The following is a 20,898-nucleotide window of genomic DNA, read 5'->3' as shown; positions in this document are numbered from 1 at the left end:
GGCGACACGTTGGAGGTCTGCAGCGCCGGCAGTCAGAGTGACGGTGGAGCGGTAAAAGATTACTGCATTACTCATCAAATGACGGTTATTTACATCAAACTGAGATATTAGACACGAACACACAAACTTGTGTGGGTTCGTACACGAGACAAAGTGTGCTGAAACAGAACGCCTTCCCTCGCACGCGTCTGATTGATGAGCATTCTGGGAAACATCGTCTTGAACCGGCGCTGATCTCCAGAGGATTTATTACCATCCTATTATGTTCATTTTACAGGAGCAGCTTCTCTGCTGCACTCTTGGCAGACACCTGAGTAACGATTACTTTGCTGCTACGCACTCTCAGGTTACATTCACAACATTTTTGGGCTCGCCTCCACATTTCTGACTGCTATCAGATTGTTTTCGATTGGCGCTCACGTCTCTGCTCGATCGTAATAAATCCCTGATATCAATATGAGCCGTCAAGAAAAGTTCGCCATGCTTCCACTGCTTTCAAATTTACAGCCGAGTTGGTGAAAACCGAAATGATGACTGCATGTCGAGGAGATTGATGGATCACAGAGGGAGATGGACGTGAACTCTGACATGCAGAATACAATATTGTGAACAAATGATGTGAACACTTAAAAGGCTGGTTCCATCCATCCATAGCTTGTTTTACCAAGCACCTACATGTTTGATTTATTTTTCACACCGGCAAACATTTTATAATCCGTTGGCAGTCGACAGTTGACATTTTCACCTGTTTGTCTGGCAGAGTTTATTTTGCGATCCGTTGAGCTCAGACTAGTTTATCCCAGAAGTCTTGATGTGAACACGTTCTCCCGTCACTCTGGGTTGTGTTTAATAATCTAGATTAATAATCTTTAATCAACAGCAACACCATAACGTGTAACATGCAAACAGTAACATCAGGTAATATGCTCTGAATGATAATGGAATAACACAACTTTAATCATACAATACAATTATTCCTACTAAAATAATATAGTTTACCACAGTATATTGTTCTGAATTGCTTAACGACACAACATCAATTATTATGGTAAATGGAGGTAACAAAACAGACTTTAGCCGACCTTATCTGGAGGAGCAAACAAAGATGAATATTGTAAATCACACGTCATCTTTCTTGTTCTTTCAAATGTTTTTGGCATCAAGTATAATTTTCAAAAAACAAAGAAATATTGCCATGTTTCATTTTCATATTTAAACAAATGTTAAGTCAAAAGACATAAGAATAACTTAAAACTTAAAATACATAAATAAAGGAAAACAACAAAAGATATCCAACTTAGTCTTACTCATTAAAATCAGTAATAATAATAATAATATTAACATAGATAACAGATGACCTCTAAACCATAACCAGCTTCACACTCTCCCTTTATTTGATTCGAGAGACCAAAGATTTTCTCATAAACTTTCAACTTGTCTTTAATGTCAAATCAGATGATCTTGTGTGTTTTAGTTGAAGTTGAGCGTAGTTTAAATTTCTTTTCCCGAAATGATATTTATTTTGTGTTGTGTTGCACCTCTAGAGATCCCCAGAATAATAATAAAAAATGTTGTTTGATTCAATCTGAACATTAGTTATCTTTGACCAAATGAAGTTTATCTGACTCCGAGTATCATTTTGTATCCGACCCGATTCTTTTTAACGCTCCACATTTACGGTGGTTGGGTCAGACGAACCAATCGGTTCTCCAAACGCACGATACGTGAGGCAGTGTGCTGCCAACGCGTCGTTAAAAGTACATCTCCGATATGCTCAAAGATCAAAGGTCAAAATGTGCAATGAGAGATTATAGAATAACACGTTGAAGACATGATTTGTGCATTCATTTTGTTTTTACCTGCAGATAAAGTGGTTTGGATAACCAAGCTGAACCTTTGCTTCTATTTACGTCATTCAGGCAACATGGTTTATGTTCTTTCCACCGGCTTCACGGCAAGTACCTATTCTGCTCAAAGCCATGGTGTCGCATGAACACTTCCCCCCATGCATGTGATCTATCCCTTTCTCAGAGCTAAGCCATTGCTCTGGTGAGTACGATGTTAAACCCATTACAAATGACGGTCACTGAAAGTAGCCGACCGTTTCATCCATGTGCAGCTTTATTTATTTTTTTGCATATAGTACATATGTTCAGCTTCATGTCACATGTAGAAGAACTCACTCTAGAACATTCTATCGTCGTTATCATTCACATGTCGTCCAAATCATCCGGTCTCTCACACCTTTATAAATGGGGTGTGAAAAGCAGAATTGGGACACATTCAGCACTAGTGTGAATCGAGCTCTGCCTTCCATATATCCGTGGATCACCATCTGGTGAAAGAAAAAAAAGAAGGGGGTGAATTTCAGCAACGGAGTGAGCTTCAGAGCTCTGTGACACCTCTGCCCCCCCCTCGCTGCAGAGCTGAGCTGTGGGACGGTTTTACAGTGAGCGATATCGTTACAGAGTCACAAAGATTCTGGGCGTCTCAATGCCACTGATGTTCCTACTGCACACTTGTCGCCATGGAGACTGACGTCCTCTCCCCCATATTGCATCGCATCTCCACAGTAAAACTGTTTCCCAAATGCGCACCATCCTAACCAGTGGCATTGACACTGCCCCCTTTTTACTGCTCCGACATGGATTTCTCCTGCAGAGCTGAGAGAAAGTGATGGGCTTTGAGAATACTTAATGACTTCTGTATATTTCCCTCTCAGGCAGTTTCATTTCAGATGTGAAATCTCACTTCCCCCTGCGGGAGGATGGCACATATTTCGCATTTATCCAACGTACATTGTCATGCGTCCGGAGAGACAAATAGCACATGTATAACCTTGGGGCATTGTTGACTTCTCACAGGAGGGCTGTTTGTCATTGAAAACGTGGTTCAGACTAGGTTGACACTTCCCACTACCCCTCTGGTGCTTTCTCACTGATAGAATTGTATTATTGGCAAGTCCTGGGCGATATCATATCCCTTCGCCCTGTTGCCCCACAGCTAGCAAAACGCAATAACAGGAGAAGTGATTATACGTGGACCACGGAGCAGCACTCAGAAAATGTGTTTACTGTAGTCTCCCTGCCGTCTAAATGCCAAGAATCAGCTCTCAGCAGACGCTCCTCTGCCCGATGAATGATTAATGAGTCAGAGTGCTTCCATCACTGGCCTCACAAACACATTTCCACCCAGGTAGATAAGCAGTGTCGATGCGTCGGCAGCAAAAAGGGAAATGGATGTTCAAGAGATTTAGGTCGGAAAGTTGGAGGTTGGTGGTTTAAATCTCTGGGATTTTCCCAACCGGAAAAATACATATGGTCACTGCATGGGTCGTCCTGATACTATTATTATGAGGAAGGGATTTAATAACTGCTAAGTCTTACATGTGTACCGGCTACCACCAGACCATGACAAATACAGTAGGCCTTCGGTTGCATGACGAGAGGATGCAGGCCTCACCTGAACCTGGCAGAGCCCGGCCTGCTGCCTTGACCCACAGGGGCCCGACCTCGGCATCGGTCCGAGCTCATTAACGGTAAAGAAATGCCAAAATCAGAGTTTCAGGGAGGAGAGTTCATTCATAAGCAATCACAGTCTCAACAGGCTTCTCTCCCTTGACTGGCATGTACTCTCTGCATGCTTAGTTAAGCTAATTTAATTACATCTTATTTATACAGCCCAAAATCATCAATTTGCCTCTCTGGACAATCTGTACACCGTAAGATATCCTCACTCCACTGAATAAGGAAACAAAATGATCAGGGTAGAGCAACAGAGGGATCCCAGCAAGGACAGCTAACAATAGATACATACAAAGTACATTGTCAATCAATATGGCAGAAATTATCCATGTAATGAGAGCAGACAAAACAACTATAGAAAATGGTTACCATGAACATAACAGCAGCAGGGGATATAATAAAATGATAACATTAATAAAGCAGAATAGTAGCATGGCAAATAATGGAAATATAATAGCAACAGTGGGTGTCGAGCAGAGCATGTCTGACATCCCTAACACATTTACATTTGTCCCTTGTAAAATATCAAAGTCACAGTTTATTTTACACACTGGATGTGTAACGAGATGTTTCTTAATATTTTACAATCAAAACTTGAAACGGGCTGAAGTGCTCAAACTTGAGGTTTTGTTGCAGGTTCAAGTTGTTTTTCATGAGATCCCATCTTGAAATTACTCCATGAGGAGAAAAAAGATCTTCTGAATGTAATATTAAGCAGCACAGTATACCTGCTCCGACTCTCAGAACACTTTAATAAAGTCTTTTCTTTTTAAATTAAAATCTCCTGAAACTGTACGTATATCATTTTTCACCTTCATGCCTCCAATATAGGAGATTTTCTTTTTTACTTTTCATCTCCCGTCTTGGATATTTTCAGTATTTCATTGCACCATTAATGTGACAATAATCCAACACGCTGAAAGGAAACTTCAGTACTTCATTTTTGATCCTGGAATATTGAACCAGAAAGAAACGTCCTTCTTTTAATTAATGGGTTTGAGTACTTCTTCCATTCACATGCAGCGTCTCCAACATATAAACAAGCTTTTACGGTCTGTCAGAGCAACTCGGGTGTAGCCGGCACCAGTAAAAGTTAATGGAGCTGAAACAGAAGAGTGCAATGACAAAATGAAACACAGTAACCACAGAAACCACCGACTCTAGGTGCTGGTACTTTTGGGCATCTCCCAGAATGTTCCCCTGGGTAAATTAACATAAGAAGAAAATGTAATCTCAGTTACTTATCAGAGGCTCACACAAATCTGACATTTTTCCTCCACCTGGTTCGGCTTTGACGTCACACAGACCCCGGAGAAAAAAAATCTGACAGCGTTAGTCATCGTGGCCCACCGCTGATCCCAAACACTACATAATAATCACACAAGCTGTTTGCCTTGAATACACCGAGTGGCACAGGGAGGCAATTACCGTGACGATCAAATCCCATTCTGCATCGTTCAAAACCCAGTTGAAGTATCTTAAATACGGGGGTGGCCATTTTTGTCACATGAGTCACATGCTGACCAATGTGTAGTTTTTACAGTTATGGAACAGTTATGTTCCAATAAGATCAGCATCCCTGGACGATGCAGCATTTCTTTCCTTCATAATAACTTCATGACACTACAATATCCTTTATAGAGCATTTATTACAGCATCTCTGTATCTGCTGCACTTAAATTTGATTTAAAGATGAATAAAACTGAGCTCATTTTAGTAAATGCAGTCGACATCTAGTGTTTAAATCAGGATGTGCAGCTTTAAAGGTTCAAGATATGAGAACAAAAACATTTTGATTGCCTCGGGGGACGGGGGGGACCAGGTCGGGGGGACCAGGGGACCGTTGGGTCGGTGGTACGCTTCTACAGCGACGGCATCATGTTATCAGCTGGGACCGCCATTCAAAAACATAATTTTTACTGTGGTCAAAACAAATGAGTGCCGTCCTGCTTGCCGGCACGCACCCGTTTTAACTTAAATCACTTCAATCTATATAATCACAACAACATCACATTTGGGACAGGTGACGATCGATGAACCTGGATTTGTACATAAAATGTTCGTACACTAGAGCAGAGATTTGTGAATGAGGCCCGATGTTGCAGACGGTGTCACGTTTTTCAAGAGACAAAGGGATTTTTAAACATGTAACCAATTGATAAAACAAGTTAAGGTTGCATCAAATGATATCTTTGAAATATTATATAATTATGTCAAAAATAATTACTGTTCGCCCAGCAGTGAGTTCAGACGCTGACAATTTCTCACTGATGAGAAGCTGAATAAACCGTCACAATATCCTGACCGTAGTCTCACAGATAGTCAGGTTCCTGTTCCTCATCTTGATGAAGAAACACAAATCAGCAGTAAAAGGCGACAGAGGAAGCTGATCTGTATGCTTCCATGCTGGTGACAGCTGTAGCCGTAGGCATTATATCTCCGGGTTGTCCGTCCGTCCAGCTCATTCACGACACGATATTTCACAAATGCCTGAAGGGGATTTCGTCAAATTTAGCAAAAACATCTCCTTACACTCACTCACAAAATAAGTGTGTTCGTATGCCAATTATGACCATTTCACACAAACGTCTAACAGGATGAAATGATGAAGCGATGAGGTTTTGGATGTGGAGGTTGACTGCAACTTGCCTGACCGGCGGAGGCGTACAGCCGCAGGGCAGATGATCCGTCTCATGTGCTGCTGTCAGGATACGGTGTCAGTTGGAGCAAATATGACAGCGTAATGTTTATTATAAAGTGACTTTAAGGCACCTTTTACATGTGTGTATGTATTTACAATGTGATCTCGGGCGCTCCCACACAAAAGTGGAATATGCAGAGAAAAACATGGAGAGAGCTCCGATCACAGCAATATATCTCCAAAGCTGCGTTCACCCTTCAAACAACAAAGCAGGTTACAAATGCAAATTTAAAGTTGTGCTGTTCCCACGTCAGCGGCGGCTCTGTGACGATGCAGCTGGGAGCGTGATCGTTTTGTAGATGATAACAAGGATGGCGATGCCACTCCATCCACTATGCTGGTCAAAAGAGAAATAACCCAACAACTTTGGTGATCCCCTGACCTTTGACCTTGTAACAGCAGCGGCTGCGCAGAAATACAGCTTCAGAGGAGTCTATGCACTCTGAGTGTTGTTTCTATTTGCATTCGTAGCACAATCTGACTTTCCTAAACGTCACAGTGATCTGACTATAATGCTGGAGAGTTACTGATACTTATAAAAATATACAACAAAATGAAAGGACAATTCATTTGACATTCAAATGTAAACCTGAAAACGTATTCATTCAATTTAAGAATTTTGTTTCACTTTAAAGTTTCACCAGGAACCCCATGAATAGTCCCATTTTAAGAAAAGGCTCCTTGAGTAAATAAATCCCCAAATAACAAATAAACTGGTTGCCCACTTGTTCTTTTCCTTTTCCACATTATTACCTAACACACCAGAGCATTTACCCAGAAGACATCCAGCAGAAACATGGTGGTGTTCCACACAGCAGATGGAAACTTATTTAAATCACTGATAGCTCCAGAATAAGCAGAAAATAGTTGCAGATTTTACTGCCACAGCTCATGAACCTGGAAGGGAAACAAACAAGCTGCAAGTACATTCTGCTCAGCTACATCCCACTGGATGAACCTTGACCCTTTTGAAGGCTCTTTTCCACATTTTTGCACGGTGGCTAACAGAGCAATGTAGTTATGGCTCTCGGCAAGAGTTACACAATTGCTATGCTGGTAAAAAAAACAAAAACATGTTAAGAGCTCGCTGCAATTTGTACCAAATAGTCATTTTCCATTTACTCATAGGAACGAAGTCTCTGCAGCTGTAATGTTTGTGTCATGTCGGTTGTCAGGTCGTGTTTTGACGCTGATATCAGATGTTAGAAGTGAAACTTGCATCACTGCCTCCCTGATGTGATTCCTCGTCTTCCCTCGGCTACAAAAGAAATCACTGCTGTCACTGAAAGAAACTTCAATATACTCTTTCCTCGACTGCTGCTTCCGATCGTCGTTGAACGGCATTAATGAGAAAGGACGTTCAATTGGATCTACTAATGTGTTCACAACGTTACGCTCCTTCACTGCAGATCATGTATTCTTTTTATTGTCGTCTTCGATTGCACCACACTATTTTAAAGACTTAATCATCTGCATTTTGTGTCTCTACACCAACAATTTACGTAGCGAGTGAACTAAATGTTGATGCTATCGACAGTTTTATTTCAACGTTCAAAGCTTGCAAACCCATCTGGATGGCTGGAGGTAAAACACACGCTTGTTTCTGGTGGCGTTGGCTGTAAAAAGTTGTGTTGAACGGATAGCCACGTTCCCAAATGAATGTCTACCTTTGCATAATTTTAATGAACAACCCCCTGGCTTTTCTCGGAGTGCCGTCATCTGGTCCAAATGATTGATTTCCAATGCTTTTGGTTTTGTGGCCAAATACTTTCAAAACAAATTACATTATCATCAGCCTCAGCTGCAGTTTGCGTTTAGTGCTAATTAGCAATGCCAAATTAAGATGGCGAACGCGGTAAACATTGGTCTGTTAAACATTATCACTGTGACCATGTTAGCTGACGTTAGCGATCAGCTGATGACGGTGGGCGATTAAGGGGACATTTGTTCCTTTTGTGAAACTTTGCTCGGTTTATTTTTGTTTTGTTTATCTTTGATCCTCTTTGCTTTCATTTCTCTTTTCTACATGCAAAATTCATGTGCATCCATTCATGTGCATGATCCGCCTTAAATTGGCTGAAACATGGAAAACAACTTCTTTTTCGTGAACCTTTGGCAACAAAGATGAAATGCTGCATCAACTTCAATAACCTTTCTGCTGAGCACTTTGCATCAGCGCCGCATGCTCACAACCAAACGTGCAGCGTGGGTGCATGAATATTTGGCATCGCTCTCGCTGCCGCGTCTGTTTCCAATGCATTTTTAATGGGCCCTGCCCCTCTTGTCCAACAGTGGGAAGAGGGTAACTGCTGGAGCCTGGAGTCTGAGAAACAAGCCGGCCCCCTCCACCTTGATTAATAAGTAAACACATCGAACCCGGCAGAGATGCAGTCGGTAAAACACCCAGCTTGAGGCAAGACGATTTGCTTTCTTCTGGAAGAAATGCTGTTTACTCGCTGATGATTTCAATGCCTGCTACTCCTGAACTCTATTTACATTTTCCTCTGACTCTGAATCCGTACATCAGCCTAAATTCTGGCCCAGGAAATTTCATTTCAGTGCCCCAATCAAACTTGCAGCAACCCCTTATTAAAGGAAAACACCACCGCATTTCCATACTGAACTATGTTCTGCTCTGATCTTAGACGAGGTGATACATACCTCCCTCTCCTCTGTGCGTGCACTCAATGGCTCTTGCGCGCACTCCGCGCAGCGCTAATTTGCTAGCATGTAGCTTGTCCTTAGGATCCAAAGGGGGGTGAAGTTAGAAGCGACCAAGCACTTCCACGTTGTCCCTATTTAAATACGGTTACGTGAGTAGTTACACGACCCAAGTTTGGTTACACAAAATGAAACATGCCAATTTTTCTAAGCGGATAACAAGGTATATACTGGGACAAGCTACATGCTAGCAAATTAGCGCTGCGTGGAGTGCGCGCAAGAGCCATTGAGTGCACGCACAGAGGAGAGGGAGGTATGTATCACCTCGTCTAAGATCAGAGCAGAACATAGTTCAGTATGGAAATGCAGTGGTGTTTTCCTTTAAGGTACAGTCTTGCCTTAACCTTCCTCAATCTTTAACCTGAAATTATTTTTACATGTATGAAATCTTTTTTAAATCCTGAAAACCAGTTTTCTCATTCATAATACCATAAGCCAAAGTAAGAAGAAAATTGGATACTTTGTGTGAGAAATAAATTCTGCAGTTCCGTTCAGCTCTACAGACGCCGACTGCAGACCAATGACATGATGTCGCTCTGTAACTGCTGTTTGTGGCTGTATCAGTGAATGCAGGTTCAGTGTGGATTTCAGATTCAAATAGTGTTAATGAAAACGTGCTAGATAATCAGACTGAGTTTGGTTTCGATTTATTATTCAGCCTCTTGTTATTCTAATGCCAGCCATTTGTCATTTCTGTTTGTTTGTTGGAACAGTCGGTAGTGAGCGACGTCTCCATCTTTTCAGTCAACACAGAACACAACACTACTACTTTAGTGCCAGGCTGGGGAAAACATCTAGTTAGACAGGGTCAAGTCAGTTTTATAGCCCAGTAATCACAAATTCTCGTCAGGGGGGGCTTTACAATCTGTACAGCACACGACTCCCTCTGTCCTCAGATTATCGCATCAGATAAGGAAAACTCCCCGAGCAAAAGCCTCTTTAATGAAGGCAAGAAATGGAAGAAACTTCAGGAGGAGCAACTGAGGAGGGAACCCTCTGCCTGGATGGACGTGCAATAGATGTTGTATGTACAGAATAACCAGGCTAATATAATTACAACACAGATAAATCCCTATGACAAGAGGATACACAGAATAGCAATTTATGAAAAATATGGATTCAGGAGGATGTCAAGCAGCTTGAGTCGGAGCTCTCCGCCACGGAGAGCTGGAGAGAAGACAGGCTACACAAAGTGAAGCACATCATCCACACAGAAGAGAGGCTGAATCTCCAGGAGGATGGAGATCAAAATTCAACATGTGGAAGGAGGCTCTGATGGCCAGGAGAGAGAGAGACAGATAGACAGAGAGAGAGAGAGGGAGAAGGATCACAGAGTTTAAAGAAAGAGAGAAACGTCCCTGTTTTTCATCCATCCTGAAAAGCTCACCTAGAAAGTCTATGTGGACAGTGATTCAGAGCTAGAGCCAATTAGATTTGATCTTTAGTGTTTTAGTGTTCATTTTAATAAATGTCTGTTAAGTCTATCTATCGCCAAACGAGGCTAGTTAAGTCCGATTGCCACCAAAGAGAACAAGATTGTAACTTTAAAGTCTTTATAAATAAGGATGTCTTTTCTTCCAACTTTGATTGTTTGGTGAGCTTTGACCTCATGTTTTTGGGCATAAATCAATAATTAACTCAAGGTACACTTTTCCCAGAGCTTTCACAGCCTTCATCATCAGTGAGTGGGGGATCACATCCTCCAACACCTGTAACTAAAAACAAGTTAGTAGACCTGAAAGCACATATTTAGAGTGATATATAGTAACTATGGTTTTGTTTCACGTTGCTTACTAATATTACTCAGTGTATACAGTGCATACATTTGTTCAGTCTCATCTTCTTCTCGTGTATTAGCAGATTAAACAAACAGTGGAAACAGTCTCTATCGACTCCATCTGCTTTATCTGTTTCATCAGTCAATGATGTGAGGTTTTGTACAATTAAACTCATTAAAGCTCATTCAAAAAGAATCAGTGAGAACATTTAAACTGCATTAGTGACACTTCGTCAGTAGTTTTCATACTGCCTGTTTTCGTGCCACACCCACACACTATGACACACACACACACACACACTGTGACACACACACACTGTGACCCACACACCAGCAGTCAGCAGCGTCCGTGTGGCTTGGTTCTGTGTGGATGTCAACAGGCTAATGAACAATAGCATTAACTAAATAGCTTTGTTGTTCAACACACAGGCTTATTAAAATGGCATCTCATTACAGGCACTCAGTAGCCATTTTATAAGAGATTAATTGCATTTTTTGAAAGCTTCTCCACTTAATTATTATTCATTGTTGCATATGGATTCGCTGTGACTCTAACAGCTATACATATTCATATTACTGAATCCAGGAAGCTGAGATACAGTCAGGAAATGAACCGAAGGCACAATCGACTTCTTGTGTAGACCTAACACTGAATTTTAAACTCAAGATGTTCTGCTCTGTGATGTAAAAAACAGCCTTAAATATGAGACTGCTTATGAAATCAAAGTACTCTGTAGTTAATTAGGAACAAGACAGGCTGCACTGTAGAGGTACAGTAGGGCTGAATGCCAGCATGCTCACAATGACAATGCTAACATGCTTGTTGCAGGTTCTGTTTACCATGATTGCCATCTCAGAAAACTTACACTTGCATTCTCTCTGCTGGCCATCAGGGGGCGACTCCTCTGGTTGCAAAAAGGAGTCTGATTGTATAGAAGTCTATGAGAAAATGGTCCTACTTCTCTCTTGATTTATTTCTCAATAAACATTGTTAACATGAGTTTATGTCTCAATCTCTAGTTTCAAGTCTTCTTCAATCCAGCATGATGTTCATTTAGTACATTATGGTCCATTTAGAGTCCAACAGAGGGGGGGATGCTTTAGGGGCGGGGCTACCTTGTGATTGACAGGTCACTACCACGCTAGCAATGCAGTTAGCTACTAAGATGGCTTTAACACTTTGCTGTAAACTTTGTTAACAGCTTCACACCAGAATCCAGATGGATCCAGATCCAATAAGGTTGTTGCTCGGGGTGCCGCTTTGCCGCTTGTGTTCATTGGATCCACCCGTCGCTCTTTCACAGTCCAAATATGGTCACTTCCTTCACTGGTTGCAAAAAGTCCAAGATAGCGACGGCAAAAATGCCAAACCCGAAGCTTCAAAACTAGATCTCTACAAAATATTGTTTTGCATCGTAGCACACAAATATTTGATGATGAATACTGAGCAGTACACTGAACATATTTTCCGCTTGTTTGTCAACAAAAACATCAACAAATCCCCTTCAAGATTGAAGACACATACAGTACAATGTCATACAACGTTCTCTAATGACATTTCATTTGGTTCCAGTCAGCAGCAAAAGAACCAGATGACAGTGGGTAATATAGGCGCCAGATTTCGACAAGGAATAAGAATGGTTGAATAAAAAAGTTGTTTTTCATACTTGTGTACATTGTGAGACCGACTCTGTCATAAGAGTGCAGTGTTACTCTTTTTAAACATATTTATTATTTATCTGTGATTTCTTCCATATGTTGTTATTGTTAATCAGCAGACATGAACACATACATGATATATTTATGATAAACATAATAAATACACTGGTCCCAAAATGTTGGTCACTAATGAACACCAGGCTCTTTGTTTTTTGTCTCTCAAAACTCAAACTTATACTTGAAATTGTTACAATTTACAGTTGCTGAAAAATACTTTTTCCAGATTATAGTTTGCAATGTTTTTAATACAATCAATTATCACCGCAGCTGCACAGTAGTCACAGTTACAGGAGTCTTCAGGTGTGAGCGGACACAACTCTCTGCTTCAGCAGCGTGGCACTTGTGTGCAGCAGGCCTGCAGTACATGAAAATTACATCTGAAGTGTATTTACCTTTCAGGTCGAAGACGAACATGAAAGGCTTTTTTATTCCCAGTGGTGGCGACTGTAATGGGGATGGGCTCCTCTCAGCAGTCGGTGCTTTGACCCACATTAGCTCTCCGCCTGAGGCCCGCTGAGACAGGATGGAGATGGAGAATAATAGCTGGATATAGTGTCTAAGACGCGCATTGTGTGTTAAATTATATGCACAAAGTTCCACACGGCTCTGTGATGTTCATAAAGTAGAGGGGATTTTTTTTTTAAAAGCCATTAACATCTCTTGGCACAGTTTCCAGAGAACATCTCAGCGCCACAAACGATGTGCTCCAAAACATTTTACTGCAGCGGCATTATCATTATTACTCTTCAGGTTGCACTGGGCGCTGAACTTCCAAAGTAATCTGAACGATAACTCAGTCTGCTTTTGTTTGTACAAGGTTATACACTGAAAGGTCACTTACACAGCTTAAAAGGATTGAAAACAGCGGCAATAAATGTAGAAACATGAATAAAGTGGCGAATTGTGAACAAGGAAAACTAGCATTATAATCGATGAAAGGAAAAATAAAGTGCTACTTCTGGGTCTGACAGGTGAAGGTAATAATTTAAATGCCTTGAATTACATTCTTTCTAAATGCCATCAGGGGGCGACTCCTCTGGTTGCAAAAAGAAGTCAGATTAGAAGTCTATGAGAAAATGAGCCTATTCTCTTTGATTTATAATCTCAGTAAACATTGTAAACATGAGTTCATGTTCTCAATCTCTAGTTTCAAGTCTTCTTCAATCCAGCATGATGTCCATCACGCCACTCTGTGAGCAGGTTTGCAGACATACAATGACAGAAAGTGGAGTGAGAGAGGATGATAACTTGAGCTCAAAACAACAAATAATAATTTGAATGCAGTCAAAAAAAATACAAACTGGATTATCATCATGTGAGTTTTAAACCACCGCCAGCATCCCAGTGTTTTCCCACCCCTGTTAGTATTTAAAACCTCCTGTGCTCAGATTACCTAACATGCAACTTACTGTTGAGTTTGCTCTTAAAGGAGCAATATATAACATTCTCAGCATTGATATGGCAACAACAACTGCAGTCTTTGTGAAGGGATGGTGGAGTTACAGCTACCTGAGCAGAGAATGGCATTGTGTGTGTTGTTATCAGAGCTTCTCCTTGCTTCGTTGACCTAGCCGTGCTTTAAGCGTGTTTTCGTGCATTGCTTGCACAATCGCTTTATTTTTCACCTTTATGTGTGCTTTGAAGAAAAGAAAATGTGGCTAAATTACATTTCCGTTGGACTTCTTCACAGAGCTCACAGCAGAGGAAGCATGTAGGAACAATCACAGCGTGGTGGACCTAAAGCAAACACGCTAACTACTTTGAAACATGCGTGTTCGTCCAGTCACAAATGTGAACCAGCTGTCGCGTAGATGCATCACCGTGGAGGCTCACGGGCGCCGCTGCAACAAGTCGCCCATCCATCTTTTTTATCACTTACATTATTCAGGGAAGGTTTTAGCTGAGAAAGCAGACTCTGTTTTAGCATCAGACACCCGTGAGCCTCCCGGTACAACCACCACGCTCTCTCACCGCTGGAGGCTTTGCGGCTGCTACGGATGCAAATTGGGATTATGTGCCTTGCTAAAGGGCACCTTGATGGAAGTTGTTGAATTTAAAGCATCACTCATTCATTCTCCACAATCAGACTTTCACCGCTGGTTCTAGTTATTGACGCTGAAGCCCTGTTACTTTAATTTCAGGCTGGAGGATGTCAACTTTTACAAATTACTGTTCAGGTCACTTTTTTTTGGCTGTTAATTGTTCATTTCAGGATCTGCTTCTGATACGAAAGAAGAATCCTTCATCTCAAAGAATCCTTGAGATGAAGGATCACACCAACAAAAACACCTGAGGTTGTTCTGCTTGGTCTCTGCTGTGGTTTCTGTCTTTGCAAGCTTTTTCTGTTGGCTTCCTAAAAGGGAAGGCAACCCTGAAAGTGCCTTAAAGCTGCATTCTCTCTGCTGGCCATCAGGGGGCGACTCCTCTCTGATTGTATGGAAGACTATGAGGAAATTACCCTATACTTCTCATTTGATATTTTACCAGTAAACATTGTAAACAGTGTTAATGGTCTCTTCAATTCATAATGATGTTTATTTAGTCAATTATGGTCCATTTAGAGTCAAACAGACCAGAAAGCAGGGGATGCTTTAGGGGCGGGGCTACGTTGTGATTGGCAGGAAACCCCCAGACCAGACAACATGTCTGTTTTCTGTGTTTTTGTCTTAGACTTTGAACCCCTGGGGTGTTTTCATTTCATGAAAGTTTATTGTCACATTTTGGTTCCCTAAAAGTTGCTGAACTTGAGGCTTCAAAACAGCAGTCCACAAACGTCACGGTAGTTCTGTCCACTTGTTATTAAGAGTCCATGGAAATAACTGCAGTTATGATTTGGTGAGGGCTATAAGGACCGGGTTGATTACGTTTTTAGTGGAAAGAAACCAGGCTGATCAGAAATATCAGAAACATCAAATCAATGTCACACAAGAGGAGAAAGAGACCCTTTCTGCGGCGGTACAAACAGAGCGTGTGACTGCTGGCAGCCTTCATTTAAGAGAGTAGGAGCCATAATTGAATCAAATCTGCTGCAGTGCTCCAAAGTCTTTGGACAAGTTGGTCTGCACCCATAAACACAATGTGTTCACAAAGCTATTGTTGAAGCTGCTCAGGTGTAGATCCTGGAAATGTAGTTTCTTCCAGAAGATCCACCTGTGAGCTAAAAGGATTCAGGCTTGTGCTAATATGAAGTATGACTGTGATTTGCTTTTTCCTTTATGAAACAAAAGATTAGTGGAGGGGACAAATCTCCCATTCAGTGCTCTGGAGAGACTGTTAATGTGCACTATAAAGATAAACCCTCCTATAGGACTTTACTGATGCTGAAACTCATTGGTATTCCTCTCTACCTGTTATTATTTTTATGCCTCTAATCTAAAATGACTTCAGACGTGGAAATGAGCTCGTGGGGCACTCGCACTAATAATTTGCTGAGAAAAAAGAAGGAAAAAAAACACAACTTGGCAGAGAAGCGTTTTTAAACTAAAGCAAACAGACCCGACAAATGGTGCGTATTTATTCATAGACGTTCCCTCATTTCCATATAAATCTACGTGACCTACGGGATTGTTTGTTGTTTAGATTGACTCTGAGAAAGCAAACAAACAATTTAATTTCTTACTTTCTCTCTCAGACGAAGCATGTGACCCTTATTTCGCCTTGTTAGGTATTCTTTGGTCGTCTCACTATCTGATTTTGCAGGTTCCTATCGCAAATAATGGTGTGTGTGTGTGTGTGTGTGTGTGTGTGTGTGTCCTTTTTGTGAGGACTTTCATAATATTGACTCACATCTATCATTGTGTTTCTTACTCTTGCCGCTGCATCTCTCAGGTGGAGCTTATTTTTTCTTCTGTGGCAGAAACACAAAATGGCTTACTTCTCAGGCAGATGGTGGCTGATAACACAATGAATAATATGTTGTTTATTGAGTTATTGGTCCCTGCAGCAGCCACACAGGCCTTTGCCATAATTGCCCCTGTCACCAGGGAGCTGGCGGTTTTTCTCACATCGAAGGCTTCGCTTTTCTATTACGCAACATCTAAATTAGGGAGGGTGTCGGGGGATCGCTAGTTTCTTAGACGAGGTGCCAAACAGGACAGATAGTGAGCGGGGTGATTCTTTTTTTCTTTTCTTCTTTACTTAAACCACTGTCAACACTGAATATATAGCACTCTTAAGTGGGGAGGAGGCTTCTGTTTTCTCTCTGTCGATGGTGCTTGTTAGCTTTAGAAACATCCAATGAACAGATGACTGACGTTTCCTGAGATTCACGAGCGAAATGATCCGTTATTAGCGATCACTCTGCTTAATCCGATAATAAACCTCGAAGTCAGCCTTCTGTGTCTCCGTGTCAGGGCTGATGGCCACATCTGTCACGCTGAGCACCTCATCACAGCCCGATTAAAGATGAATATCCATCCGCCGCCGTGATTGATACATTTGAGGGCTGCGACTAATGGTTCCTTTAATTAAAGCTGCACTTATCGATATTCTTATATGAACAATGGATCAGATAGAGTGTGCAGCGTGAAAGGTGTAAGTCACTTATCGTCCGGCTCTGCAGGTCCTTGTGTGACGTTTTGGCATCTTTTAGCTCATTGTATTGTTTCGGTTAACTCTTCCAGCTCTGTTTGACCCTGTTTCTAAAAGTCTGTCACTCAGTTAGCGACCAGCTGGTGAACATACGAGCACTCAGATGTTCCACTTGTTGGTGAGAACCAGTTAATGAGGGATAATATACAGCGAGATGAACCCTGAGCAGATCTTAAATCATCCTGATGGGGTTCATTACACAATTAAGACCTGCTAATTGTGCATTATCCCGCCTATTACACGACTACTTACTAAAAAAAATCAATCACTTGACCAAATATCTATTCAAACAATATTTTATTCATTTAAAATGACTGCATTTCTTCCGCTCAAAGAAATTTCTGTGGTTTTGTACTAGATCAGAGCTTCGTCCTGTTATTCATGGCAGCTTTCTGCTACAAAGACATAACGTATAAAAGCCGAATTGAATAAACAACAAAGCCGTGTGATAGAAAGAGAGGGTGCAGGCAGCGCTACAAATAAATGGAATCTCCTTGTCTGCTTGACGCAGAAATGGGCATTTGGTTGCACATACACGTCGCCATAACAACCTTACATGGTCAGTGTTATATTATCAGGTTGTTCTGCTGCTTCCAGAGGGCAAACAATAAGTATTATTGCTGTTTTAATGTTTTTATTCACCAGTTAATCTTACATCAGCCTATAAAACGTGGAGAACGTTTCCCAGAGCCCTTACATGAGCGTTTAGTGGCGTCCTGGTGCCAGAGAGCTTCATGTGCATAACCTGCTTTGTTGCTTCCTCTCACCAGGTCTCCTGTCTCCGTCTCGGACACTTTAAACCATCCAATAAAAGCACAGGGAAATGTTTGATCTGTTTGGAGCCAGAGGAATTCAGTTTCATCGCTATCCAAAACAAAAAGAAGAAATACAGCTGAGCTGAAACTAGTGAAGCAATTATGACTTAAATAATTAATGTTATCAATATTGTTTTCTGTTTATTTACTCATCCGCTTGTAATTTCAGCCTTTTATGATACATCTTTCATCACTTAGTTCTTTCAGTAAAACAGCACTTCGGTTCGACTAATCCTTAATATGAGGTCATAGCCCAAACCTCCACACTCGTTCTGTCTCACACGTCTGCTGTTTCTCCTGCAGTGATCGTGAGGCTCATGTGGAAGTCCGTGGACAAGATGAGGTGTTTCAGGAAACGATCCGTGTTCCCCTTCCTCGGCTTCCTCATCACCTTCCTCCTCTTCTTCAACCTCTACATGGATGATGGATACGTGCTGGTAGGATTCTTAATGTCAAAACCTCTTGATGCTGCTCTTTGAATGCTAATGTCCAATATTTACTCACTTGTTGTTTTTCCCAGTGGTGGAAGGTAAATAAGTACATTTACTTCAAGTCTGTACTTGAGTATATATGTAAAGTACTTGTGTTTTACTACTTTCTTCTTTAGCTATAAATCAAGATTTTTGCACTCGGAACATGAAAATATACAAGTATGACTGAAATTATTAGTTGATTAATCGATTGATAAAAACTTCACTGGCAACTCTTTTCTAGTTTCATGTACATCACCGTACATCTCATGGAAGATATGCTGCTTTTGCTTTTATTTTTTATTATATATATTCATATTATGTATTTTAATTAAGTAACATTTTCAATCCCAGACTTGTAATTGTACCATAATATTTTGACCATGTGGTATTTACCAGAGTAAAGGATCCGAATACTTCCTCCTCCACTGGCTTTGACTCATTTTAGGAGGCTGAGAAGACACAGCTGGGAGAGACCCTGATGCATCCTGTGAACTCTGAGCGATACGTCCACACATTCACAGATCTGTCCAACTTCTCCGGGACCATCAACGTGACGTATCGTTACCTCGCAGGAACTCCTTTGCCACGCAAAAGTAGGTATCAGTACCGAGCTCATACGGCCGGGATGCTGGTTTCTGTTGCACGGTGACTAAAGTGGTTTCTGTTCACAGAGTATCTCACCATCGGTCTGTCGTCTGTCAAGAGGAAAAAGGGGAACTACCTTCTGGAGACGATCAAATCCATCTTTGACCAGTCCAGTTACGAGGAACTGAAAGAGATCGTGGTGGTGGTCCACCTGGCAGACTTTGACCTGGTCTGGTGTGAGAACCTGGTGCAGGAAATCACCAGGAAGTTTGCCCACCACATCATAGCCGGGCGCCTCCTGGTGATCCAGGCCCCGGAGGAGTACTACCCATCTCTGGACGGGCTGAAAAGGAACTACAACGACCCGGAGGACCGGGTCCGTTTCCGCTCCAAGCAGAACGTGGACTACGCTTTCCTCCTCAACTTCTGCACCAACCTGTCTCACTTCTACATGATGCTGGAGGACGACGTGCGCTGCTCCAGGAACTTCCTGACGGCGCTGAAGAAGGTGATCACCTCCAGGGAAGGATCCTACTGGGTGATGCTGGAGTTCTCCAAGCTGGGCTACATCGGGAAGCTGTACCACTCCAGAGACCTGCCGCGTCTGGCCCACTTCCTCCTCATGTTCTACCAGGAAATGCCCTGCGACTGGCTCCTCATCCACTTCAGGGGTCTGCTGGCCCAGAAGGACGTGATCCGCTTCAAGCCCTCGCTGTTCCAGCACATGGGCTACTACTCCTCCTACAAAGGGGCCGAGAACAAGCTGAAGGACGACGACTTTGAGGAAGACTCCATAGACATCCCCGACAACCCTCCCGCCAGCCTTTACACCAACATCAACGTCTTTGAAAGCTACGACGCCACCAAGGCTTACAGCACCGTGGACGAGTACTTCTGGGGGAAGCCTCCGTGCACCGGAGACTTCTTTATCATTGTCTTCAATAAATCAACCAAAATCAGCAGAATTAAAATTGTGACGGGCACAGAGGACAGACAGAACGACATTCTTCACCACGGTGCTCTGGAGGTCGGCCAGAAGTCTGTGGACACTAAACAGGGGAGGCAGTGCTCATCCTACATCACACTGGGGGAGTTTAAAGGCGGAAGCATCGAGGTTCACAAGGTGGACCACAAGATCGGCTTCGACATCGAGTGTGTTCGAGTCGTCGCCACCGCCAGTCAGAAGGAATGGCTCATCATAAGAACTATCAGTCTATGGACCACACAGCTGAAAAACTAGCAGAGGAAGTTTTTAAATTATCATCTGTATGTACAGTCTGATCTTTTTGGATGCAAGCTCATTTTGGACTACTTCTGGGAAATATGAGTTCATGCGATTCTGAGCAATCCATATTTTCTTGGGTTGTTTTCAATGTGATGTATTCAAATTATAAATCTGTATGGAGCCTCTATGCGTATGTTCATTTTCCTAAATCTATATAAAAGTGTCCATACATGGCTGCTTTCTTGTGTTCTGTTTGTCGCTGCACCTTGAAGGGGTATTTTAGGAAGTCGTCCATAGCTGCCTTTCACACAGTGTCTGCAAGGATTCAGTGCTGCACCGCTTCATACATCTCAGATTAACCACAACCTTCCAAAGGTATGAAAGGCAAAAGGAGACCAAGGATGAAACGTTTAAATGGCTCATTAGACGGTCTTCATGTGCAATTCTGTCAGGACTCAGGAGCAGCTGAGGGGGAGCCTGAGGATCCCATAACGATAGAAAAGAAGTGTCTTCTATTCAAAGTAGGAAGAATATGCTCAACAACAAAATCCTTTAACATGAAATCTTTTAATATCAAATCAAAATTAGCCGACGTTGTCGGGACAATAATTACTTGATTCCTGATACAGTGGAGGTAATTGATCCTGTATTGGAAATAGCTTCACACAATATTCTTATTTTCTGAAGGAAACCAGGAGTTTGCATGTTGTCACGTGGCCAAAAAGCTTTAGCCAGGCAAATCTGGGACTTCATCTTAATAATAATAAT

General features: G+C 41.9%; 1 protein-coding gene across 1 annotated transcript in view; it reads left to right on the top strand.

Annotated features, from left to right (window-relative positions):
- LOC311019241 (alpha-1,3-mannosyl-glycoprotein 4-beta-N-acetylglucosaminyltransferase C-like) overlaps positions 1-20,340 on the top strand; it is a 36,495-nt gene extending 16,155 nt beyond the window's left edge. Inside the window, exons 3-5 of the mRNA XM_084018518.1 lie at positions 18,151-18,284; positions 18,766-18,913; positions 18,992-20,340. Of these exons, the coding sequence (XP_083874644.1) occupies positions 18,165-18,284; positions 18,766-18,913; positions 18,992-20,145 (1,422 nt within the window). The 5' untranslated portion in view covers positions 18,151-18,164 and the 3' untranslated portion in view covers positions 20,146-20,340. The remainder of the gene's footprint in view (positions 1-18,150; positions 18,285-18,765; positions 18,914-18,991) is intronic.
- The last annotated feature ends 558 nt before the right edge of the window (positions 20,341-20,898 follow it).

This window comes from Eutrigla gurnardus (genome assembly GCF_963514095.1).
Source record: "Eutrigla gurnardus genome assembly, chromosome: 9".
Lineage (NCBI taxonomy): Eukaryota > Metazoa > Chordata > Actinopteri > Perciformes > Triglidae > Eutrigla > Eutrigla gurnardus.
Note: the sequence above shows the minus strand (reverse complement) of the source record. Positions and strands in the feature narration are given on the sequence as shown.